This window comes from Crinia signifera, chromosome 5 (genome assembly GCF_055691185.1).
Source record: "Crinia signifera chromosome 5, ASM5569118v1, whole genome shotgun sequence".
In the NCBI taxonomy this organism is placed as follows: Eukaryota; Metazoa; Chordata; class Amphibia; order Anura; family Myobatrachidae; genus Crinia; species Crinia signifera.
In genome coordinates this window covers 127,172,205-127,199,773 of record NC_139221.1, presented here as the reverse complement: position 1 = coordinate 127,199,773, position 27,569 = coordinate 127,172,205, and the positions used below count along the sequence as shown (strand labels likewise).

At 44.8% G+C, this 27,569-nt stretch overlaps 1 protein-coding gene across 2 annotated transcripts in view; it reads left to right on the top strand.

Moving 5' to 3' along the window:
- Positions 1-27,569, top strand: part of RIPK1 (receptor interacting serine/threonine kinase 1) — a 45,584-nt gene that overhangs the window by 12,294 nt on the left and 5,721 nt on the right. For both annotated transcript variants that reach the window (XM_083188021.1, XM_083188020.1), the window contains exons 3-10: positions 819-972; positions 2,529-2,666; positions 6,025-6,253; positions 8,668-8,817; positions 13,939-14,015; positions 16,620-16,710; positions 20,577-21,152; positions 23,928-23,981. In XM_083188021.1, coding sequence (XP_083044147.1) covers positions 819-972; positions 2,529-2,666; positions 6,025-6,253; positions 8,668-8,817; positions 13,939-14,015; positions 16,620-16,710; positions 20,577-21,152; positions 23,928-23,981 — 1,469 coding nt within the window. The remainder of the gene's footprint in view (positions 1-818; positions 973-2,528; positions 2,667-6,024; positions 6,254-8,667; positions 8,818-13,938; positions 14,016-16,619; positions 16,711-20,576; positions 21,153-23,927; positions 23,982-27,569) is intronic.

Genomic DNA, 27,569 nt, shown 5'->3' with positions numbered 1-27,569 from the left:
TCCAATCAAGTAACAAAAATGCCACTCATCCACTTTGGTATAAGTTCCAAATAGGTCATTATTTATTTATTTTTTGTGTAAAATGTTTTTGGTAGGGTTCTCCAACGAAATAGCATTAATGAATTCATTGGGTGAGATGCAACAAAGGTATAAATGCGGCCGCAGTTTTTGGAGGTTTGGCCACAGCCCCGTATGAACCAAGCCTAGAATGCGCTCTCTGGGACTCGGAAAGCTGTGAGCTTCACAGCTTATCGAGTTAACCAGAATCAGGGCCATTGTAAACTAGTCCATGCCCTGTAAGTGTGAACACTCCTTTACCATCCAGATATGCCTCTTCATCTGCAAGTGAAGATGCAGCTGACACCCCATACATGTGTGCCCCTAGCACAGTAGCATGTGCAGTGGATAAAACACAAGGGGGCACATGTATTAAGCCTGGTACAGTATTGATAAAGCGGTGATCAAGTCACATCAGCCAATCAACTCTTAACTGTCATTTTTCAGACACAGCTGATTGGCTGCTGGGCTATCACCATCCACTTTATCACTGCTTTATCACCACTTTATCACTTTTCCAGGCTCAAAATATCTCCCCCAAGATCCCTCTGCAGAACCGACTTGCATTCAACTCCGCATCGGCCCTTTACGTTTTTCCGAAATCCTGCATTTGTTTTTCTGTTTCTCTGTATCGCTAAGGAAGCTTGAGAAGTCTTTATCAACATTTTATTCTTCTGATACTTGTATTATAAATATCTTATTTTGAGTGGCTTATTGCAAATGTTTGAGATTTTAGATGTTTTAATATATTTTTATTTTAGGTACAGTAAGTATCTCTATGAAGAGGGTGAAATAATGTCTAAGCTCAATCATGAGCGAATTGTGAAGCTGCTTGGGATAATCTTAGAAGACAACAACTATTCTTTGGTGTTAGAGTATATGCCCAAAGGACACTTGTTGAAGGTTTTAAAGCAGGTATGAACACTTCTTACATCATCTGCGATGACAGTGTGGCTGATTTAGAGTTGCCCACAAGCCAGTTGCATTGTATACACAGATATAGATGTGGGTATTTGTCCTATTCCGGAGTTGCACTTATGTATGTGTCCGCAGCGCACCCGTCCATCAACTGATTAGGAAAAGTTAATCAGTTGCAAAGAGAGTTTTTCACAATGTGACCACAGTTTAAGTGCTTGCACATTGGCGCTGACATGTGCATGTATACCCACACTGCCGAAAATCTCGACTAACGATTGTCTATAATTTGACAAGCTGAATGAGGGCCAACATAATTTATTTGGTAGTTTGGTACTCTTTACCTAGAAGGGCGCCAGCGATTGAAATCGCGGTCGTCGGGGGTAAAAATCGCGGTCATCGTGGGCATCGCGGGTAAATCGGGATGGCCGCGATGCCCGCGATGACCGCGATCACAGCGATTTTCCCATAGGGAACAATGTTAAAACGGCAGATTGACCGCGATTTTACTGTTAAATGCCTCAATGGACCCGATTTGGGGCCAAATAGGCCAAATTAACCCTTAAATGTCCCCCCAAATTTTTAACGCCACCCCACGATCCACGCCAACCCGAAGCGTGGCGAGCGCAGCGAGCCCGCGAGGGGCGGCGGTACGCGTCCTCCGACCTTTTCATGCCCTACTATCCACTAGGGCGTGGTGTGAGAATATAATAGTGTGGCGAGCGCAGCGAGCCACCGAGCCCGAAGCGTGGCGAGCGCAGCGAGCCCCGCGAGGGGACGCGGATACCTTCACAGGTAGACGCGTCCCCTCGCGGGCTTCACAGGTGTCCGCCTCGCCACGGACACCTGTGAAGCCCGCGAGGGGACGCGCATAACTGTGAAGGTATCCGCGTCCCCTCGCGGGCTCGCTGCGCTCGCCACGCTTCGGGTTGGCGTGGATCGTGGGGTGGCGTTAAAAATTTGGGGGGACATTTAAGGGTTAATGGGCTCTGTGGCCCATTTAACATTGATTCCTATGGCCAAATCGGGTGGATTGAGCCATTTAACAGTAAAATCGGGTCCATCGCGCCTTTTAACATTGATTCCTATGGGAAATCGGGAGCATCGCGTCGCGGGCATCGCGGGTACATTTATGGCCGGCCGCGACGCGACCGACACGATTCCCATGTTTAACATTGGTTTCAATGGGAAATCGCGGGCATCGCGTCGGTCGCGTCGCGGCCATACATAAATGTACCCGCGATGCCCGCGACGGGCGCCCTTCTAGGTAAAGAGTACCGGTAGTTTAAGGGAAATCTTATCGTTTGCACATTGGACCTTATTCTGGTTGACTGCAGTGCTGCAAAGGTCGCATTTGCAGTGCTGCTTGTCTTTTTAAGCCGGTCCGATGCTCACATTACCACTCGCGCCCCTACGCAGGGCGAATTGCTGCTATTCTAACTGCGTATTCGCTATAAGAAAGCCACATGGATTTTTCATAGCAATTATCTCAGACATTGAAGATTTAAATGGAGTGCTTTGTATTTAATGTCACTTACAACTTTATGTTTATCTAGATTAATGTACCGGATTCATTGAAGGCACGTTTTATTCTGGAAATTATTGAAGGAATGGTTTATTTGCATGATCAAAAAGTGATTCATAAGGATCTGAAGCCAGAAAATATATTAGCAAATGATGAATTTCATATTAAGGTATGTTTTCATGGACGTAATGTACTATCCTATTCCGCCGCGTTATTTCATGTTTTCCGTGGCGGCACAGTGTTCTCTAATGTATTAACAAAGTTTCCCCCACAAAATATTGCATCTATCCCGCATTGCGAAATACTGCAAGTCTTCCGTTGCAGTATTTCCAGCCTATTAATTCAAGTGTACAGATCGCAGGCTCATATGTACTAAGAGCAGCCACGGAGGACATTAGAGATTTTAATTTTGCCATATTTACCTGGCGAATTTGCAAAGTATAGCACTTTTCCTTTAATTTATTCACAAAGCAAACAGTTTAGAAAGCAGATCGCACACAACTTAATTAATGAAGACCACAGTTGTGCTTCCTGCCTGCCTCTACGCTCAGCCATCCATTCTATCACCCGTTCCTGTCCTTTCTGGCTTCTACTGCGCATGAAAGCATCCGCAGCAATCATGCAGCCAGCTAGACTAGGTGGATCACATTCTCAGCTGCGGCCGCTAGTCACATAAAAAATGTTACATACGGGGAAGATGGAAACAGCTGGGAACTCCACGAACAGGCTGCGAAAGCAGTGCGAGTAGATTGTTACAGCAATGGTGTAAACAGTACATCCCGCCCCAGTATTTTATTTTCCCTTTGTAAAAGACACTGACTATGTTTCCATGCCTTCTTGGGGTAGGCAATGACATCACCTGATTGCAGATAAATGATCAGAACCCCTTTGCCAGTGTAACTATAGCATTTTCTCTTTCATCCATAGGGGATGCTGAAGTTCATTACGATGGTATATAGCAGGCATTCCCAACCACGGTCCTCAAGGCACACCAACAGTGCAGGTTTTGTAGATATCCAGGCTTGAGCACAGGTGACTTAATTAGTACCTGAGTGATTCTGATTAAACCATCTGTGCTAAAGCCTGGATATCACTAAAACCTGCACTGTTAGTGTGCCTTGAGGACCGTGGTATTGAATGCCTGGTATATAGGCAGGTGATCAGCGGCACTTTAAATTTGAATGTGTGTGACTGGCTCCTCCCCCTCTATGATGCTTCCCCAGACCAGTTTTAGAAAAGTGCCCGAGAGCCGTTCACTTACTCTGGAGCTCCAGAGTTATAGTTCTTATTTTCTTTAATTTGCATTTTTCACACTCATCAACAGTCAGGTTCTTATTCAGCGCAGTTGGATGATAAATGTCTCAAAGTCTCAGTTGGTTCTTACCCACAGAATCGAGTTCCTGGGCATGATTTTGGATGGGACAAGAAGCAGAACAGCAATGAAAGAGGTCATTCCAATCTTTCGTTGTGCCAAAAAATAAGCTGTAGCATTTTCAACAGTGATGGCTCAGTGGCCATTTCAGCTGGCTTATGTGTTTCCATTCCCACTGCTTTCATGATTCCGCAAAAGGATGAAGCAGGAAGAGGTTGACATCATTCTCAATGCCCAGGACTGGCTTTGCAGATCTTGGTATGGAGATCTACGGATTCTGCCCACAAATGAGCCGTAGACGCTACCTCTTTACTTGGATCTGCTTTAGCTACTTACAGCGGCTATGTTTGATGGCTTGGCTGTTGAAAGGATGGTGCGTCGTTGACACATTTATGGCCTCGTTTTACGGGATTCTCTGCGCTCTCTGTGCAACATTCTCATCTTAGCAACTCCAGCTTCCCCTATGGATGAATGAGAAAACAGGATTTTGGTATTTACCCAGTGCTGTTCTTTTGCCTGCAGTTGGTAGGTGTACTTGGTTGCAACTTTGTACTTGGTTACAGTTCAGTATTCAGTCTCCTCGGGCACTGTTTCCTAGCTGGTCTGGGGGAGGGGCTTAGAGAGGGAGGAGCCAGTTACACACATTAAAATTGAAACTGCTCGGCTCTGCTGATCACCCATCTATACCCCATCGTACTGAACTCAAGCATCCCCTATGGAATCAGAGAAAGGCGTTTATCGGCAAGTACCAAAATCCTGTTTTTTTTTCAATTGATTTCTTTATAAACAGTTATTTATATAAGCACTTTACAGAGATTTTTTAAGTCAGTCACATCATCGCTTGTCCTGGTTGAGATAACATGAACACACATACACACTATTGTTTAGCCTGCAACAAATAAACCTAAAGAGTACAGCATGTTTATGTTAGAAAACCCATGAAAACATAGGGAGTTATTCAGATGTGGTTGGAGTGGCATTCTGTGCCACAAAGTACAGATTATCAGTATTTTGTGCATGCGCAAACTGGTCCTGCTACACAGGATGGCAGAAGACTGTCAGAAAGGGAAGAGGCCAGGGATCACTGTGGCTGCATTGAGATCCAAGGAAGCAGCAGTGATTGCTACTCTAACCACATCTGAATTCGATCATAGGCCCTTATTCTGATCGGTGCGGTAATATCCGTTCGCCCCGCCGATGTTTTGTGTCTGCGCATGTGCAGAGGCGTCTCTGCGCATGTGCGAGCGGGGCGTACGGCCAAATCCCGCATGATATGTGAACACTCCGAACAGGGGGTGGAGAGGGGCGTGAAGGGCTATTTGGGCTCATTACCATATGCATACGCCCCGCGTTTCATGGGAGTTCCCATGAAAACGCTGGGCGTACGTATGGTAATGCGGCCGTGACGCACGTGTAGGGGGCGGACATATGACATTGCCGGATGTCAGCTGCCCGCCCAGATCCCTGCTTTTGCACGGAAAAATGTCCGTGTGGTCTGAGGTTGCGGGTGCTGGTGGAGCACTCGGTCCTGCATTCGATGGTCTGCGACCATCGAATGATGGGGGAGGTTCCCTTAGATGGAGGAGGCGTATTCCGTGAAAAATACACGTGCGGTCCGTTCGGCCAGCTTCTTACCGCATACGGACGGAGTTGGCGATCCGTATGGAAGGCGGGGTTTCGCACGCACGGTCCTGGCCGCATAATCGGCTCTGGCCGCACCGATCAGAATAAGGGCCATAGTGACAATATACAAACTACACACTCATTGCTCATGACTTGGATTTGAACTCATGAGCTCAGTGCTGTGTGGCAGTCAAGTGGTGTACATACGGGCAGGCTGCTGAGTGCGCTAAGTTATTTTGGCATAGAGCACTAAGCGATTTTAGCTTAGTGCACTGAGCGATTTTGATGATGTGCGACTATTCAAAATTGCGCATTGCTATCGACTGCAGTGTACACTCCTGATTTTGGCTAACCTTCTGGGCCAAATCGCAATCGTGTGTGTACATGGCTTCGCCAAATGAACTAATCTGTGTAATGTGATCTTATGTTTAATTTATATAGTGTAATAAATATTTTTATTTCCAGCGTGTTTTATGTTTTGTGATCTTACGTTTGCTGTCTGTTGATAGATTTAACTTTTTTGTCACAACAGATTGCAGACCTTGGTGCTGCTGCCTTCCAGAAATGGAGCACTTTAACTAAAGAGGAAACAGCTCGGCAACGAAGTCTCAGCAAAAGTGGTAAAGTTAATGCTGGAACATTGAGCTACATGGCACCAGAGCACTTAAAGTGTATAAATGAAAAGCCCACAAAAAAATCAGATGTGTACAGTTTTGGAATCGTGATTTGGGTGATACTGAACAACAAGCAACCCTATGAACGTAAGACCGTAGCTTCAGTCCGTTACCCTGTGTCCCATTGTCTATTAGTTTCTACTGAACAAAGGGCCTTATTTTGGTTCATTCTTTCTGACAAAATCCTTCTTAGATGGACAAAACCATGTGCACTGCAGGGTGGGCAGATGTAACATGTGCAGAGAGAATTAGATTTGGGTGAGCAATTTTGTTTCTGTGCAGGGAAAATACTGACTGCTTTATTTTTACACTGCAATATAGATCTCACTTTAAAGTAAAACCCCACCCAAATCTAATTCTCTCTGCACATGTTACATCTGCCCACCTGCAGTGCACATGGTTTTGCCCATCTAAGAAGGATTTTGTCAGAAAGAATGAACCAAAATAAGGCCCAAAGTGTTTTATTTCAGTGAAACTTTATTCAATATACCATATACATGATTTACTTCGTTCTTCCATCTTGTCTTGATGAATGCACTTGTACTAAATAATCAAAACTGTTAATAATTCTGTTCTACAGCAAGATTGAACAAAACGTGTTGGGTAGTTTTATTTTTGCCTTAAGATAGATATTATGCAAACATTATAGTATGGAGGAAATTTACTATATCCATTTTAAGTATTTAGATTATAGTAGGACTTCCTAAACTTCAATTAAGAGTCAAATTATGGATGTGATATAGGTTTGCATAAAGTTTTTTTTTTTTTCATTTAGAATTTACTTTTAATGACATTACTGTTGTCTATAAATTAAGTCTTTTTCTAGAGGTAAATAAACAGAAAATCTGAATATGGTTAGAAATTGGTAAATTAATGATTAACACATGATGATTTTTGCACACAGCGGGTCACTGAGACCACACAAAAAGTGACAATGCGTGTTTTAAGTCCTTGCTCACATGTTAACATCCTCTGTCGGACATAGGGGGTTATTCTGCGAATTTGCAGCCTTACGAGTCCACCAGACGGCACCCTGCGAATGCCGATTCATATGCCCCTTCCTCACATGCTGCGTTCGTATCCACGGGTTGTGAATGGATGTTTAATATAAACATGTATTTGCAGGCTGTGGGAGAACACCCACATTATTCAATGGTCGGCGACCATCGAATTATGTGGAAGGCCGACACACATCTAAGTTACTCTCAATTAACCTTAGATCTGCATGAACATTTGTTCAGGAAGTGGGTGGGCAGATGACATCCGGCTGGGCATTCCCATGGACACGACTATCTGCAGCCACCGCCACTCACAGAGTGAAATCGCACCCCGAGCAAACCTGTGAATTGCTTAGCACGGCTTACAAAAAAAGTAGTTGGATTGGCAATATGCTGCAAATCTATTCGCAAGCCGTTCCCCATCAAATGATTTTTCCAGTGTGTGCAGTCTGTGCATAGCCCAGGACTTACTCAATAGAAACTGTCAGATCGGCATCAGAGGTGATGTCACACGACATCCCTGCCTGAGCAAATCTGTGTTTTCCCTGACACTCCTAGAAAACAGCCAGTTACCACACTCAAATGCCATCTTCCTGTCAATCAACTTGTCTACAGGCGGTGGGGAAAAAAAAATCAGGATTTTATTACAGGACGGCCTTGTACATGCATACTACAGGCGGCACATATGCACAGTCTATCAATAATCACGCAGCCTGCAAATTCACAGCCGTGCGATCAAGTCTGCTTTGTATCCTTAAAATACCCCTCATAGGCCCTTATTCTAGTTGATTCGGAGGGATGCGTATTTCGGACAGGAACCGAGTGTTCTTAACTCCTCCTACCGTACAGATTGCTCACACCTTCCGAATGCGGTAAGACGCCGAGCGAACGGACCGCGAGTGGATGTTTCATGTTAACACCTCCTCCATCTGTGGGAACCTCCCCCATCCTCCGATGGTCGTCGACCATCAAATGATGGACCGAGCGGTCAGGCAGCACCGAGTGCTCCAGACCGCTCTGACATTTTTCCATGTGAAAGCAGGGATATGGGCGGGCAGCTGACATCCGGCTATGTCAGCTGTCCGCCCCCCACTCGTGCGTCACGGCCGCATTACCATACGTATGCCCAGCATTTTCATGGGAACGCCCATGAAACGCGGGGCGTACGCATATGGTAATGAGCCAAAACAGCCCTTCACGCCCTTCTCCACCCCCTGCTCGGATGGGTCTGACCGATCATTTTCTGCACGGAATTCAAACATGTTTAGGCATGCGAGGTGTTTACACATGCGCAGAAACGCCTCTGCACATGCGCAAACACCAAACATCGGCTGTCCGAACGCAACGCAGCAGTCCGACTCAATCAGAATAAGGGCCATAGTTCCCATTGCTAAGTAGTTTAGCAGTAGGTTATTTCCGCTAAAGCTAAATTTGTACAAAATTTCAAATGCTGCGAATTTCTTATAGAAGAATAAAGCAATATATTATATCTACCTTTTGTAGATGCAATCAGTGATCCACAGATATCACATTGTGTAAGTGATGGTCAAAGGCCAGCGGTAGATGCCAGTATGGACAGCTGCCTGAAGGAGGCATCAGATCTCATGCAGGAATGCTGGAAGGATAAACCGGGTGATAGACCTTCATTTGAAGGTAAGTTTTAAAGTTTTTTTTATTTTCTGCTGCTTCAATACATAATATTATATTTACGTTGTAGTATTTCAATTACTTACCAGAGGCCCCATTTTTCAATGCAATTTAATACCAACAGCATATTTAATTTATTATCACTATGATTCTAAAGGGGCATACAGACAGGGCGACCCGGGTTTTTAGCTGAGCGAAGTTGTTTAGCACACATGACCATAGGCGTGCGCACGGGGGGTGCCGGGGGTGCACAGGCACCTCCTAATGACCCCCCCGCACGATTGCCGCCGTTTCTAACTTTTTTTTTATGCTAAAGTTTGCCGCTCCCCCTGCCGCGGACATTGCACAGTGGGGGGTCACTGAGGTTGTTGCGTGCCGGGACAGAGCAGGTCCAGCAGCAAGGAACAGCACGGGGTGGCAGAGGCGGGCTGATGCGGAGGAAGCACTGGAGTTACCTCAATAGTCCCTGAAAACCCCCCTGCTGGTTGATCAATCAGTCCAGCGTACTGACTCTGAGACAGCGTATCTCAGGCTGCAGACTGTCAGTGACACTGCACATGACGCGGAAAGCCTGGGCTGACTCACACTAGGAACATATAGCGCGCAGTTCCTCTGTCCTCTTCTTGAAAGTTGGTTCTCATCCTCACTGCTCACTTCACACCGTCTGGCATCTCCTCACTGTCCACCACCCCCCCTCCCGCCACCGCCACTCACGGGCTTCATGATGTGAGATCCCCTGCAATACAGAGCTGCTCCCATACCTCCCAACTGTCACGATTACAGCGGGACAGTCCCGATTTTCGGGTCCTGCCCGCTGTCCCACCCGCGGCAGGCATTGTCCCGCTTCGGGGGGTGGCAGTTGGGAGACCCCCCAATCTAATAGAATAGACGCTGTGCGCATGCGCACAGCGTCTATTCTCGTATGAAAATGAGGTCGCGGTTAATTAGCATAATCTGCGACCTCATTTGCATACGCCCCGCCCCCTCCGCGCGAGTGTCCCGATTTCACCAGACCAGAAGTTGGGAGGTATGTGCTCCAGGTAACTGTTCTCTGACCTGTGCACCTCACATTCAGAGATTAATAGTATACTCTCTGTCTCCATGTCTCTCTCTCTCTCTCTGTGTACCCCTCTCTCTCTCTCTACCTCTTTCTCTCTCTCTCTCTCTCTCTCTCTGTACCCCTCTCTCTGTACCCCCTCTCTCTCTTTACCACTCTCTCTCTCTCTCTCTTTGTACCCCCTCTCTCTCTCTGTACCCCCTCTCTCTATGTACCCCCTCTCTCTCTCTGTACCCCTCTCTCTCTGTACCCCGTGCGCCTTTGGCAAGCGCTGTCCCTTTGTAAAGTGTGGGAGGGCGCAAATTTATAGTGTGCAGGAGGGCGCCGGACACCCTAACACCGGCCCTGGTAATGGGCATTACTTACGTGGCATTATGTGGAATGGGCATTATAGTGTGTGTCATGTGGAATGGGCATTATAGTGTGTGTCATGTGGAATGGGCATTATAGTGTAAATCTTTGCAGCGCTGTCGGTGCACACTGTCCTTGTTTCTAGTATGTGTGTGGAGGGGAATGATTAATTCTGAAACCCATATACATAAATAAGTCACATTCTATTTAGTTTGCATTGACGCATAGGAGGCGGTAATGGACACGCCCAGTAGGCATGATGGACATGCCCCTCCAATGGTGTACCCCCTAAGAAAATGGGCTGCGCACGCCTATGCACATGACCAGAGGTGGAACTAGCGAGTTGTGGGTCCAGGTGCAAAAACATGCTCCCCCCCCATACTGAAAATAGGAACAGTGTGCGCCAAAGGCGGGCGCCAAGAATTTAGGGCATAGCTTTGTTGGAAAGTGGGGATGAGGGGCTGTATACTATGTAATTGTCATTTGCATGGGTTGCAGTGAGGGTATGAAAATATCAGGCCCAAATTCTGAGACTTCCAGATATGCCCCCTTTAAAATAATTACACAGGGACCTGGACTCAGGGACACTCACCAGGGGCACAGGCTCACCTAATATGCATCACAGACCTAATGCCCCAGGGACCTAAGGCCCGAAAATCCTGGAGTGAGCTAATTGGAGCTTGCGGGCCAGCAGCCAATCACTAACTGCAGCTGCCTGTCCATGATCTCTGGTAGGCTGGTGATAGGTTTGACCCCAAAAACGAAAACAATGGGATTTCAATCCTGGGATTGGAGTTTCCAATCCCGGGATTTCAGGATTAGATTACTCATGCGCATTAACGCTTTTCCTTTCCACAACTGTAGCACTCTTTAATCCTCAACTTCTTGCTTTAACTGCTTGCCTGTCTTGGCCAGTAGTGCCTTATCGTCTTTCTTCTGCCAGTGCTTCTTCCATGGCCAGTTCTTCCTTCTTCTTTTGTTTGATAAGTTTACTGTCCTCCCTCTATGATCCTCTCTCAGGATAGCAACCCTGACACTCTCCTCTCACAGCACAATACCCCATCACATCACAGAACAGCACCCCTCACCCATTACAGCACAGCACCCCTTTTCCATCACAGCACCCCTCTTCCATCACAGCACCCCTCTCCCATCACAGTAACCCTATGCTATCACAACAAAGCACCCACCTCCCATTACAGCACATCTCTCACCACAGCATCCCTCTCCCTTCGACAGCACCCACTCCGATCACAGCACTGCACCCCATCCTACCACAACCCTCAGCTTCCCTCACAGCAAAGCACCTCTCACTCATTACAGCACACCTCCCCACACAGCAGTACCTGTCACCCTTCACAGCACAGTGTGTCTCACCTATTTAAACACACCTCCATACACTCCCCTTACAGTGCAACACCCCTCTTTGCACTCCTCACAACATACCTCCAAACATCCATGCCCTCATAGAACACCACATGGCACATACCCTAACAGCACACCTCTGCTGTGGCAGGGCGGGTTGTGGTCTCCTTTCTGCAGCCTGCATCCGGCGCAGGGTGCACATTCAAACAGCTGCAAAATCAAACAGCCATCATGGCCCGCACTGAATCTGCAGTACTGGCAGCTGTTATGGCTGTCACTGGGGTACCAGGGCCGCAGATCAGATCCACAACAGAGATCTGATCCGTCACCCCCGCCGCCGATCAACATCCTATAGGGCCCTCATCCACTCTGCCAAAATTTAAGTAAAAAACAAAACAGAAAACGGTGGGATGCGGCTCAGAACAGAGTTGGAGCTCACATAAAAAGTAATAATATTGATATATAATAATAACAATAATTATTATTACTTTTTATGTGAGCTCCAACTGTATTTTTATTTGTTTAATTGTGTGGTTATAAAATCCTATAATAAATTCTTGATCATATATTCAAATTGTATTTTACTGTAGTAACACCGTGCAGTGGTCAACCATTTGTATATATATTTTGCTTAATTATAGGTGAAGCCCAACACACCCCACATGAACAGTAGCATCAGCACCTGCTATCTAGTGTCTCTATCTATCTATCTTGTTAACAGATGTACAGTAGACCCATTGCTTATCTCTCCTCCGAGGGCCAGTGCTGCCTCACCTTGCCGCTCTCCTGGTGGCAGTGTAGCACTGTCAGCGATGGGCTGCTGGGTCCTGCACAAATGCAATGGTCAGTCTACGCATATACATGACTCCTTCAGCCAGCCGGTGGGGACCCAGCAATTCCTCGAATGCTTTGCTAAAGCCAGAAAGTCAGCTCTGCTTTCCCATTGCAGGCAATAGGGACGGTATTGCTTTTGCAATCTAGAGATGGGCTTTTTTTAAAGCGACAATTATTTACAAGGCATGGTTTTGCTTTGTAAATAATTGCAACATTAAAATAAAAAAACCTCTGAGATCGGCCAACAAATCTTTTCTCCAGCAATCTGGGACACTATTACATTTCCCCAGTTAGATTCATACTTCAATGATACACACGCGATACTTTCTGTGTTAGATTGCTTTCTATAGAAAGTACTTGCAAGTCGGTTCGATTCAATATTAGTAATACATTATTATTTGCAAAACTTTAGCACCAATACCAGAAAGAATGGTCCAGCACACATCTAACATTTATGCAGCTTTCATTTTGAAAAATTCACATGGAGTCCATGAAAAGTCCATGGATAAACTGCAACAACTCACAAAACGGTCGTTTCAACCAACTTTCTGTTTGTTTTCCTCAGCCCCTGAGGAAAGCCAACAACAAATTAGTTGAAACGATCGTCAGGCAGGAGTTTTAAGGGATTCTGTAGACTTAAAAGGGTATATTTAGTAAAGTGCACATTTCTAGACGTGGAGACGTGGCAACCAATCAAATTCTAGTTATCCTTTATTTAGCACCCTCTAGAAGATAATAGCTGCAATCTGATTGGTTGCCATGGACAACATCTCCACTTATAAAAACCTGACAGATATAGGGGCCGAATTCAATTAGCAATTTTAATTCACCACAGCTGATTTATTCCCTGGGGCAGTGGTTTCCAAACTGCGTGCCGTGGCACCCTGGGGTGCCTTGGGGGACTTGCAGGGGTGCCCTGGATTGGTGGTCCATGATCAAATTTAAGTTGTTTATGACCAAAGTAATAGCCAAATTGTGGACAAACAGAGATAATTACCACAAAACTGTCCCTAAGGATGAGCTATAAACACAATTTTATTAACTTAATATTTTTTTATGACTTTCTTAATGAGAAACGTTTGGTCTAGGGGTGCCATGAAAAACTTTCTGATACTCTGGGGTGCCGTGATTCCACAAAGTTTGGGAACCCCTGCCCTGGGGGCTTTCCAATTAGCCCCAAAAGCTGGCATTGTAAAAAAAAAATTTTCACCTGCCCAGAGGCAGACAAAACAAAATCCTGCTCTGCAAAAAAATTTCTGCCCACGATCGTGAAAATACTTGGATCCGGGAACTTATCGGAGATCTTAAATGTTTTCGTCTGAAAACATGTAAAAAAGGGGCTTAAATGTATTTGCCTGCAAATGAATGGGCAAAAATTGCCGCAAAGACCGTATTGTTTTATGCAAAATATTATGGCCTTAATTGATATTCCATCATACAGTACTTCTGTATGAAAAGTTGTCATAATAAGCTTCCTCTAAATATCTTTCAAAATGTTTTGTATGTCAATTTTGTTTCAGATTGTGAGAAGACATTTAGGCCAGTATATACTGAGAAATATGAGAACGCTGTTGAAACAGATGTGGCTGAAGTGAAGGTAATGTATGCCTATTTATATTATTCATATTTTATATTGTGGTGTTACCATTATATGTTCTGATGGAATGTAGCTGTTATCAGTTGTAGTTAAGGTAATAGAAGAATCTTTAGATACGTTACCTATATTTTATAGTTATACTTAAGTTAAAAGTATATACAGATTTCTCCATGTACATCAAGCCTTCTTTCACCCTGGCATGGCTTGACTCAGTAGCACCTGGCATCTTTTTTGCCTATATACAGTGTGTGACTGTGGCTGTATCTGCATACGAAATTGAACGTTACATTGTATTCCTGGAAAACCGTGTAAAGTACAGTCACACACATTGAATATAGACACTACGCATATCATTTTAATCTGCAGAAGCTGCTTGTGCATACCATTCTCTCCTTTTTGTAAATAAGATTTTTAACTGAAATAATTGCAACTTGTATTACGTAGAGGTTAGATGTCAAATATTTTATTTGAAATCGAATCTTAATGACAATACTTGTATTGTTGTAATTAATATATACTATACACAAAATAGATTAGAATTAGAAACATCTCACCTTAGAAAACGTATAAGCATATTCTGTATATACTTAGAATTGTTAAATAATGTTGAGCAACATAAAGTAACTTGTAATTCATTTCCATTGCTGCCATACAGTACAGTACTCCAAGGTAAGCTGCTGGGCTGCACCCAGCCTCCGTGCACCCCCTAGCCCCCCGAGGTGAATGGATGCCACACACAGGCATCCATTTACCTTCTCCCTGCCTCCTCTGCTGTCTGCACAGTACAGCAGACAGCAGCGGAGGCTGTGTGCGCCCCTCGCCCAACCTCCACACTGACCGAAGGACGCTGTGGTCAGGAGGTTGGGCTCCCCCATTGGTGTAAACAGGAGCTTGGCATTCACGGGGAAATTGACCCATGTTTTTTTTTTTCATTACCCCCCTTTTACACCGACACTGACCCATGTCCACAAGGCAAAAACCAGAGGTGTAAAAGGGGTATTATTTAGCACCTTCAAGAAGATAATAGATAGAATCTGATTGGTTGCCCATAGCAACATCCCACCTTCAATTGAACTCCCATCTTAGTAAATAAACACCTAAGAAAACCTGTGCATCATTAAACTGCACTACTGACTACTTCTTACTGGCTGCAAACATCCAGTAACTTTTAGAAGACAGTAATGATCCACAGAACCTGAATGTTGCAGTTTAAGAATATCTAGATGTACATAGCCAGAAGTAGAAAGGAAAGACACTATGGGGGTATGCAATCCTGGGTCACGCCTCTCGAGCTGTCCCGAGAGCCGTGACCCTGGCACGTTTTTGTTTTGCTCAACAGCATATTGCCAGGCGGGATTCAATGTCCTGCTTGGCGATCAGCAAAAAGAGGCGTGTCCATGTAAATGGCCGTGGATTGTCGAGATTCGGCCGTGTCCGCTACAATTCACGGCCGTTAATGACAAAATGGGTCCAACAGCTTTTAAAGCCGGGCCCGTTCTGTTGATCTGCCTCTTCAATGCTGTCGGCCAAGACAGCATTGAATAGGCGCCCGCGTCTATTTCCCCCCAACGGAAATAGCGTCAGGGATTGCATACCCCCCTATAAGGCATTCTTATTTAGAGCAAAAATAAATATTTCTTTGCCAGGATCTATCTGTCATCAGGCCATCAGATAACAGAGAAAAGTAATGTGATCGCATAGTGATGAAATTACTTCCTGCTTTGCACCCATAACTGTGCTACTGCCCATGCTCCGACATCTGGGATTGAGCTCCGAGATGAAGATTTGGTGCTGAAATTACAAAGATCTCCACTCAGAGTGCAGTTTGCAGCATTGGGAAGGTAGGAACTGGCTAGTCACTACACCCTCCTCCATTGTCTTCACACTTACTGTGTGCTGCAATTTTTTCAGCCCAGAAGGCACTGCAGACACATTACTGTCATATAACACTTATGGTGCCCATACACGTTACAATTATTGTATACAATATTGTATACAATATCGCATCTCATCCGATCTCGGTTTTGCGATGACATCAAATGAGATGAGATCTAGTACAAAAAGTATGTGCTGCACGTACTTTTTGTACTAGATCTCATCTCATCTGATGTCATCGCAAAACCGAGATCGGATGAGATGCGATATTGTATACAATATTGTATACAATAATTGTAACGTGTATGGGCACCTTAAGGGGGTATTCAATCGCCGACGACCATCTCCCCACGGACATTGAATCCTGCCTGCATGTTCTCGGTCGAGCTGACTGAGAACGGTACAGGGTCATGGCAGTTGAGCAAGCTCGACTGCCCTGACCTACACATTGAATACCCCCCTTAAACTCTGCCAATAGGGATGGACCACTTTAAGGGTTGCCATTGCAAATAAGGTGAAAGTGTTTAATATTTACTATGCACTAATACAAGGCATAAGATTAACCAATTCACTAATATGGGCCATACAATATCCTTATATTTATACTATGTCTAGTTGTGTTGTATGTAATCCTTAATGATTAGATTACAATTAAAATGACCTGTGAATTAACTATATATAACAATACAACACTCTGATGATTACATTTGTGCGCCTTACTTTTTTCAGCATTTGTACCCAAATCCAGATAAACTTGTTCAAAGAATGGCATCCTTACAGATAGATTGTGATGCAGTGCCTCCCAGTATGCCATTAAGAGGTAAGTAATTACCTTCCTCACATGAGTAATGCGGGTCATATATCATGCAGGCAATTTTCCATTGGTGAGCTACAGACATGAGTGATTGGAGAGGCATCAGGGAATCAGAAAAAAATTACACATCTTGCCAATAATTTTTTTTTTGTGTGTGGAATTAGCGATTTTAGAATTTCCAGCATGTTGTATTTCTCCAATCCCTAGACACAGGTATCAGTACAGTAGATTTTTCCCCTGATGTACAGGCCCATTTATATGCTGTTTATAAAAGTAAGTAGTACTCCCTGGGCAGTATTCAATGACTATAATCAACATGTGCAGCGAATCCTTTTTAGGATTCGCTGCACATTCGCCACGTTCCGGAGGGTTATAGCCTTTGCTGCCAGCCCTCGCTGGCACAGTATTCAATGCCGCAGGGACTCGCTGCCCCTGACGGTGAATCTTAACCCCTGCAGCGATGGGGGCAGGCAGGGAGATGGAAGTCTCCCTGCCTGCCCCAGAATGTATGTGGGGGTAGGAGGGCTCCCCGGGACCCAGGCAGCACAAGCTGCCCCAGGGAGAGCTAGCAGGGGACCAGGTAGGGAGCCGCTAGCACTGCTCCCGATCGTGCATATGTAACAATCGGGAGCAGTGTATATATGAATATGTAATGAGCGGCTCTCGGCTCCTGGCCCCCTGCTGGCTGTTATGTGTAAAAAAATATATATATTTTTTTTAATTAAATATATATTCATGTGCTGTGAGCACATGAATAAAAATAGCATGCCTGTTCAGATAATAAAATTACACCAAATTTTTTTTAAAAAAAAGGTACTTATGTAATATCTGGGCTCCCGTTTTTCTTATGAGACCGCGGGGCTCGCTGCCCGAAGCGGGCACGGTGGCTCGCTGCGCTCGCCACACTATATAAAATCAACTCCATGCGTAGTTGGATAGTAGGGGTATGAAAAAATGGGGTGCATTTAACATGGGAGCCCAGATAATACATTAGTTCCAAAAAAACCTTTATTTTAAAAGTTCACATTCCACTTCACCATGAAAAGATGGCAATTGCTACACGGTGACACACGGCGAAAATAACTTAGAAAGCAATTCGCCATATTCTCATTGAATACATTCACGGCGAATCACATTGAAAAACCATAGCGAATTGCGGAGACTATCATACGGCGAATTATCCGTCATTCACTGTTCGCAGACAGCGAAAAGTGCACGTTGAATAGGGTGATTCACTTTCTGACACAAAAAAATCACCTTCCAACGCGAAAATACCACAAATTCGCCATGAAACATGGCGAATTGGCCTCATTAAATACTGCCCTCTGTCTAGTAAAATCAACACAGCTGACAAACAAAGTAGCAGAGAAAATAAACAGAAAAACTACAGTACTAGTATGTTTCTTGAGGACAAATGTTATGCTATATATAATGTATATTTGGGAAGCATATATTCAGAACAGTCATTTCAACAATTAAGGTATATGTTAATAGATTAGTGGTAAAGAGTTTGTGGACCTGAAGTTCCCTCAGGTGAATTAACATTCTGATGCCATCTGTCAGGACACATTGGGGGAAATTTACTAAGGTGGGAATTAGACTTCACATGTGATGTTGCTATGGACAACCAATCAAATCCTGTGTACTATCTTCTAGAGGGTGTTAAATAAATAAGGGTACTTGTTTACTAGCACGGCGCCCATCGTATGCCCTCGCATACCACTAATTAAGGTATGCGATGGGACCCGATTTTCAGGTTCTAAGTCCTGCACTGTACAATTTTAATATTGCGTCGCATACGATGCGATTTTTAATTGTACAGGCACCCTGATGGGTGATTACTATGTTAAATGCACCCCCATTGTTAACGCCACCCCCACTATCAATGCCAACCCGAAGGGGCGGCGGTACGCGTCCTCCGACCTTTTCATACCCCCACTATCCACGTTGGCGTGGAGTTGATTTTATATAGTGTGGCGAGTACGAAGTGTGGCGAGGGGACGCGGAACACATGTGAAGTAATCCGCATCCCCTCGCAGGGCACGCTGCGCTCGCCACGCTTCGGGCTCGTGGCTCGCTGCGCTTGCCACACTATATAAAACCAACTCCAAGCCGACTAGGATAGTGGGGGTATGAAAAGGTCGGAGGACGCGTGTGGAATACATGTGAAGTAATCCGCATCCCCGTGCGGGGCACGCTGCGCTCGCCACGCTTCGGACTCGGTGGCTCGCCACACTATATAAAATCAACTCCACGCCGACGTGGATAGTGGGGGTATGAAAAGGTCGGAGGACACGTACCGCCACCCCTCGCCGGGCTCGCTCGCCACGTCTTAGGTTGGCGATCATAGTGGGGGTGGCGTTAACAATGGGGGTGCATTTAACATAGTAATCACCCATCATGGTGCCTGTACAGTTAAAAAAAATCGCGATCGGGTCGCATGCGATGCGATCAAACCAATGGCATGAGATGAAAATTGTGGGCGCCGTGCTAGGAAACAAGTACCATAATAAAAAGTAGATTCCGATTGGTTGCCCATAGCAACATCACATGTGAATTCTAATTCCCATCTTAGTAAATTTTCCCCATTAGGTCTATAGTAACTCAATTCTTGAAGACCATGTAATGGATTAGTTGACATACATTAGTACACAAAAATAAAAATCTGGATAAATGAAATAAACATAGTAAAAATGACAAATATAGTATTAACCAATTACATAATATAGGGTTTAATTCAGAATTGACCACTAATGTGAGAATTCACAGTGGAATGCGAGGAGAAAGTCACGACACAGGTATAAAGAGTAATGCGCAAATGTATGATAAGCCTCCAAGCCATTGTCAAGGCTTCTCTGCATATTGGGGGTCCTAGCGCTATATCTAGGTGTAGGGTGCGGCACCCAAACAAAACAGCATAAGCTAGAAAGCGAAGAGCAGCACAGCAGTGTATAAACTATAGTGTTAATAAATATTAGTGATAGGAACCCAAAGATATATATAAAGTGAGAGAGAAAAAAATATATATATATTTTTAAATAGTGTTTTGAGTCTATACGCTATGCGCTGAATTTGATGTCTGTTGCACTAAACACTTAAGGTTACTCCCTTAGTAACAATGAATAATATGTAAACAGAAAATAAGTGTTTTTGTGCGCTGACACACTTCCAGAAAAGAGATGGGTGAGGAAATGACTCAAGGGTCAGAAAGTTAAATATATACAGGAAATATACTCTCCTTATTCTTGAATTCTTCGCCTAACTAGAGGCTCTCCAATAATTAATATGGTGGAGATATGCAAAAGATAGAATTCACATAATAGTGTGATATCGTCAAGGTAAATAATGTATTTATTTATACAGAAACATGTAATAAAATCACATACTAGAACAATGAACAATGCTACTATTCCTTATGCAAAGCTAAAAGGTGGAGGTTTACCAGAAATTGGTGTTTCAAGCGCCTGTAGATAGGTCTTTCAGATCTGGAATGCCTCTGGTCCTCCGGAAAACCAGAGACTTCAGGTGCTCCAAACAAAACCAGTCCTGGTAAAAGGCCTCCTCTAGTGACTCACTCCAGGCTGCTGTGTATATGGAAAAACACTTTTTTTCCAACAGGATAAATGAATCTCATGTGGGATATAGAGAAAAAGATTTTTCCAATGGATAATGGGCAGTAACCTGGATCAGTAATCTGACTCCTATGCCTCCAGCGTCTGAATGCATGCAGACTGCATTCAGACGCTGGAGGCATAGGAGTCAGATTATTGGTCGTAGCGCTATATCTAGGTGCATTGCTTCTATTTTATATATATTTACATTTAGATGTAGTTGTATTTACATTTGTGTGTATGTTTTCTGTCCTTATCTAGATCAACCACAATCTCTTCACAGCTCCCCAGGCTTTGCACATGGCGATGTGAACGAAAGTTTGTTTGGTGCTTCTACAAATCAGCCAGTGGAGCAAGAGCATGAAGAATACAATGAAACACTGGAAAGAAAACTGCAAAAAGAGATTAATTATCATACGACTGGCAGTCGTATTGACCATGTGACAAACACTAATCCTTCTGCCATAAGAGAAATGAGTAGCACAAAAGCTGTTAATATTAGACAAGCTAGTATTAACCCACGCAGTGATATTGCACATCCAGTTCATGTGGGCCGTAGTAATGATTATGAAATTGGCCCAGATATGTATGGCTCGGGCACATGGAATGTAGATGATCATCTGCCCATTAAACAGCCAGCCATGTATAATACACAACATCAGCATATGTCAGTGAATGCACATGCTCCAATACCTGCATCTGGGGTGCATCCTGGACAGCAGCCACCAAGGTTTGACCGAAACAATTCCACCAAAGTTCCAGTTGCTGAATCAATGCCAAATACAAATCTGCCACATTCAACCTTTCCATTTACTGCCGGCTCAGGCCACCAAATGGGTGAGTATGGCTATGTACCTTTTCCAAAGCTATGTTTATGTATATTCTGTGCCTTTCCATTACTTGTCTAAAACATGGATGAGCCATACAGCACACCCTGTACCCATTTATTTCAATACTTACCCTCCCATGTTGGCAGCAGCAGCTGGGTGTTATTTTGTTTCTGTGCAGGGTAAATACTAACGGCGAGGGGCACCGGAGGAAGCGGTGGGAGAGGTGGCGGGCGGCGGAGCCAGCTCCATAGCCACGGGGCGCGTGCGAGCGTCTCAGGGGCACTTAGGGGGGTATTCAATGTCATTCGTGCTCCCGCAGCCATCTCCCGACGGGGGAGATGGCTGCGGGGCCCTATTCAATGCTGTCTTCCTTGACAGCATTGAACAGGGGTTCTCCGCAGAACGAGCCCGACATCACAAGCTGTCGGGCTTGTTCTGCCGTGATAAGCCAGAAATAGGCGAGCTCCCGGCCGGTTTAGGGAAAAAATATTTTTTCTTTTTCCCCATGTGATAGGCGCTAATTAAACTGTAATAATTTCACTTTACTTTCTCCCGGCCGGAGCTCGTCTATTTCCGTCCTCTTTCTTGCCGCTCGGCGGCCGGGACATTGAATCCCGACCGCCGAGCTCAAGTTGAGCAAAGCGTGAACGGGACAGCGGCACTCGACAGCCGTTCCCCTGACATTGAATACCCCCTTAGTCTACTATTCCTTCTGCAGACACACATGCATACAGTATATTGTGCATTCCTACCTCTATGTTGGTTTGTTACTACCCAGTGATCGTGGTTAGTGAAAAAAATTGTTGGTCCTGGGGACCCCTCACTTTAAAAAGTTGGGGTCCCACACCACTGTTTCTGGGTCCTATCACATATTATGCTTTTTGAGCTCCCCATACAGCACCAGACCTCATACACATCCCCCATAGATAGGATGGAAAGGGGATATATGTGTAAATAGCAGTTGGGTCAGTGCAGGGGCCAATGAGGGGGAAGGAAATGCTAGAGTTAGGGAAGGTATGAGGTTAGATAGTAGCTGGGTCAGTGCTGGGGAGTGAGGCAAGGACAGGGATAGGGGCAGGCAGTGCTGGGGGTAGGGAGGGTATGAGGGTAGATCAGGGATCGACAAATTTCTTTAAAATCTAGGAGCCAAGATGAAATTGTAGGAGTCAGAAAAACTAAAAAATAGGGACACCATAATGCCTATTATACGTCACACACCCATTACATATTATACCACAATGCCATTACACATTATGACACACACCATAATACATATTACATATAATACCATACCCGTATGGCCTATTATTACATATTATGCAACATAAGTTCTGCTTACTTACATGCTCATTGCTATGGGTTTCATGCTCTTTTGCCAGGGGTTAAAATGCTCTGCCAGGGGTTAACATGCTCGTTGCAATGGGGTTATATGCTCTGCCAGGGGTAAATGCTTGTTGCAATTGGGTTACTTGCTCTGCCAGGAGTAAATGCTTGTTGCCACGTGGTTACATGCTCCAGCAGGAGTTTCCTACTCTGCCAGGGGTTAGCATGCTCTGCCTGGTGTAAATGCTCGTTGCCATGGCGTTAACCTGCTCATTGCCATGGAGTTAACATGCTCATTGCCATGGGGTTAACATGCTCTCTGTCATGGGGTTAACATGCTCTCTGCCATGGGGTTAACCTGACCTGCAAGGGGTTATCATGATCTTTGCCATGGGGTTAACATGCTCTTCCAGGGGTTAACCTGACCTCCGGTTCCTTGTCTGGGCAGCCCCAGCACTGGTATCTACTAGTAATCACCGCACTGAAGTAGCTGCTGCTTCAGTGCCAGTGCTGGGGCTGCTGAAACCAGGAGCCGGAGGTCTGTGGGAAGCTGCTGCTGGACCCCTGTGACAGGGCTGCTGTTCTCCACGCCGGTCGCTCCTCCTTCCTGCCAGTGCCTCATGTACTGCCAGGAGCCCTCCATCCATTCCTGGCCCCTCTGCGGCCCCTGCTACCAGGTTACACCCAGGAGCCCACGCTGTCCTTCCTGCCACACTGTGACTTGCTGATGTTGCCTGGTCAATACGAGCACATTCTAAAAAAAAGTTAGTCCCTGGAAGGTATTGGCGGGTAAAATTTATGCTATTGGGCGTATTTGCGAACCCTGCTACCATGTTTGTGTTGTCACTGTTTCCTTTCGTAAAGCACAACGAAATTTGCTGCGCTGTATAAGAAACTGTATATAAATAATTTTTAGCCAGAAGCCAATTAATTTAATAATACGTGTCTAGATTGGGAAGGTATTGTAACGCACACAGGACATACAGTATATAGGGGTTTATTTACTATTTCAAATGGGATGTTGCTATGGGCAACCAATAAGAATCTACTTCTTATTTATTTAGCACCTTCTCGAAGATTATAGATAGAATCTGATTGGTTGCTAATACCAACGTCCTATCTGAAATAGAATTCCCATCTTCGTAAATAAACCCCTTAAGCTCCATGCAGGTGCCAACCGTGAGCCTTAGAGCTACAATTATCTGCCCATTTTGCAACCAAGAAATGTATCTTGGCTGAAAAAATGATCAGTGTTAACAGTAAGTATAGGCGCAGAACTAGCAAAATGTCAGCCATCATGGCGACTGGGAATCTCTTTGGCCATTAGTAATATGTTAGCCTAGGGGTTTTACATGTCTTACGAATTGTGCGCTCCATGCTGGTGTCGTAATAATCTTTTTTCAACTTTTTTCATTTCTTTCTCCCTCATGATAGATAGTATTTATTTTCTGTTTTATAGGTGCAATAGGAGGGAGCAACATGTTCTTCGGATATCCACAGCAATGTTCTTCAGGTAAAATCAACAATGAGTTATTCATGCCAGATGTACATGTATAAATGTTTTTTTGACTTATGGAATGGTAAATTTCTGGTTTTCATTGCTGCTACACTTGCTGTAGCCACAGCAGGTCTTCAGTCAAAATCAAGGTTACAGAAAGTAGCAAAAAGACATATTCTCCGGGGGAATTTCCCACAAAATGTGTATAATAAATAAAGACATAACTGTACCATGTGAGTTGACACAGGGTGGTGCACGGCGGGTCCGGTACTCACATTTCCATGCGCTGTGGCAGCTCTCCATCTCGTGTGGAGAAATTGTATGGCATGTAGGTAGTGGTCAGGAGTGTAGGCGGCCGTTTCGGAGCTGACATCTTAGATATGGGCAAACCTGTGATCTCCAGCCAGTGCAAGGCACAACATTCCCATTTTCTGTCAGCCAATTGTACCCACCCTCAGGGTTTAAAGCTACTTGGTCATGAGCATTGCCTGTCTCTTGGTCCATCCACCAGCATTCTCTGGTGCCTTGTTGGACCCCAGACCTGTCAGCCAATTGTAGCCACCCTCAGGTTTTATAGAAAGGCTACTTGGAGACATTGTTCTCAGTACAAATTGTTCTGCATGTAGGAATCTGGTCTGCCTCATGGTCCATCCACCAGCATTCTCTGGTGCCTTGTTGGACCCCAGACCTGTCAGCCAATTGTAGCATCCCTCAGGATTTATAGAAAGGCTACTTGGAGACATGGTTCTGAGTACAAATTGTTCTGCATGTAGGAAGCTTTCCTGCCTCTCCAGCATTCTCCAGTGCCTTGTTGGACCCCAGACCTGTCACTCTGCAGTTACGGTATAGATGATAGACAATGTCTAGGTCAACAGTTAGTAGGGCTACCAATAATGGTCGACTGTGACTAAGTCCATACCGAAAAAAGGGTCAACGCTGCCAAAAAGTCGACACAAGCTTACCTCAATAATGACCATCGGTCATTAGTCAGCATATCCGGCCATATTTATCGCCCAAAACAGCTTCAGGACTAATTGGATATTGCCCAAAGTAAATGTTCATACCTTCTGTGAATGACACTAACTAATCTTAGACAGTTTTCTTCCCTAGAAATATATTGTTTTTGTCTCTGTCCCATAATTGACTTTTGCAAAGCCTTCTGGTTAATATTCATTTGTGATAATTCCTTCACAATACATGCACTTTTTTTTCAAAGACTTGGTACAAATTTCTTGGTTGTACATTATTGTACATTATTGGAGGCATGGTATGATGGCAAAGCCCGATAAACTTAACAACAGACGAAGGCATACAAAATCATTGGTTTACTTTTAAAAAGCACAAAGACCCTGATTCTGAATCAGGTGGAGTTCTGCCAATGTTATTAAGCGTATTGCTGCCCTCAAGATATTCTCCAGGAAAACTGAACATGAATCACTGTAGACAGAATTTCGCAGTCTGGGAGGTACAATATCTAAGAGATGGCTCGGCTGCCACAAAGGTTAAGTGGATGGCAGCTCAATCTGCCTGGTTGGCCCATGTAGCTGATACAACCTGTATATGTATTCAGATAGACTGGGTAGTGTTTTAGCTCACCTAGTGCACTCTGATCGCCCCTCGGCCACTGTTATGCAATTATCTGACTCTATGGGGGGTATTTAATGTCAGGGGCACGGCTGTCGAGCTTGCGCGACAGCCGTGCCCCTGTCCCATTCTCGCTTTGCTCGCCTGGAGCTCGGCAGTCGGGATTCAATGTCCCGGCCGCCGAGCGGCCAGAAGGGGGCTGCTGAGAACCCCTGTTCAATGCTGTCGGGGAAGACAGCATTAAATAGGGCCCCTCAGCTATCTCCCCCGTCGGGAGATGGCTGCGGGAGCACGAAACCTATTGAATACCCCCCTATGTGTAATATAGCTACCACTACTCCAGATATTGATAACATTTTTCTGTCTTTTTATAGTAAAGTCTATACTGTAGGTTTCGTTTAGATTGTCCTATGGATGAACTTCAGCATTATGTGGAGACTATGTCTAGGCTCGCTCCTCAAGCTACCGCTTATTTATATGCCCCATAACTTTAGATGAGGTGATGGGGACTATTGGTTCCTTTCCTGGTGGGAAGGCTCCTGGCAGTGATGGCATACCCATTGTACTATATAAAAAGAAAAAAAAAAACATATCAAAATCTTTGTGCCTTGGTTGCATACCTCATTTTCAGACTTATTTTTAGAAAATAGATTTCCTTCCTCAATGTCAGAGGCTGTTATTATAGTTCTTCCGAAACCGGGAAAAGTACCCTTTACTCCCTGAATTCTGTAGACCAATTTCGCTAATTCCCAATAATGCTAAGATGTACTTGTTTCCTAGCACGGCCACAACGATCTTGATCTGGGGCATCGCAGGTAAAAAAATCGCGTCGGTCGCATCGCATGCGGGCTAAAAAATCACTTGTGATGCGACCGACGCGATGCCCACGATTTCCCATAGGGAACAATGTAAAATGCCTCAATTTAACCAAATCAACATAGGGAACAATGTTAAATGGGCCAGAGACCCCAGTGAAATGGCCCCCAAAAAAATTTTTAACGCCACCCCACGATCAACGTGAACCCGAAGCGTGGCGAGCGCAGCGGTACGCGTTCTCCGACCTTTTCATACCCCCACTATCCACGTCGGCGTGGAGTTGAGAATAGATTAGTGTGGCGAGCGCAGCGAGCCACCGAGCCCGAAGCGCGGCGAGCGGACGCGGATACCTGTGAAGCTCGCGAAGGGACGCATTTACCTGTGAAGGTATCCGCGTCCCCTCGCGGGGCACGCTGCGCGCGCCACGCTTCAGGCTCGGTGGCTCGCTGCGCTCGCCACACTAATCTATTCTCAACTCCACGCCGACGTGGATAGTGGGGGTATGAAAAGGTCGGAGGACGCGTACCGCCGCCCCTTGCATGCTCGCTGCGCTCGCCACGCTTCGGGTTCACGTTGATCGTGGGGTGGCGTTAACTATTTTTGGGGGGCCATTTCACTGGTCAGGGGGGTTTTTTGGAGTCTCTGGCCCATTTAACATTGTTCCCTATGTTGATTTGGGTAAATTGAGGCATTTTATATTGTACCCTATGGGAAATCGCGGGCATCGCGTCGGTACCATCTTATGCTTATTTTGGCCGCATACGATGCAACCGACGCAATTTTGACTTTTTCAATGCATTTCAATGGGAAATCGCGGGCATCACGTCGGTCGCATCGCAGACCATTAAAAATTACCCGCGATGCCCGCGATTGTGGCCGTGCTAGGAAACAAGTACCTGCTAAGATTTTGGTGAAAATACTGAACATCAGAACATTTATTTTTGGTTTTTAATATATATTTTGTTTTTTTTAGGTATTGGGTTTATTAAAATATAAACAACATCATTGTTATTTGAATAAGTAGACAAGAAACAGATCTCATTTTCTGAACATTTTCCAAATACTTTTCTTTATATTTTACATTATTTATTTACAAATTGTGTTCAGTATAATTGGTAATAGTTACACATTTGTTGTTTAGATATTGTATTATTTAACATTTATATTATAACCTGTATGCTCACGGAAAATTTTTGTTTGTAT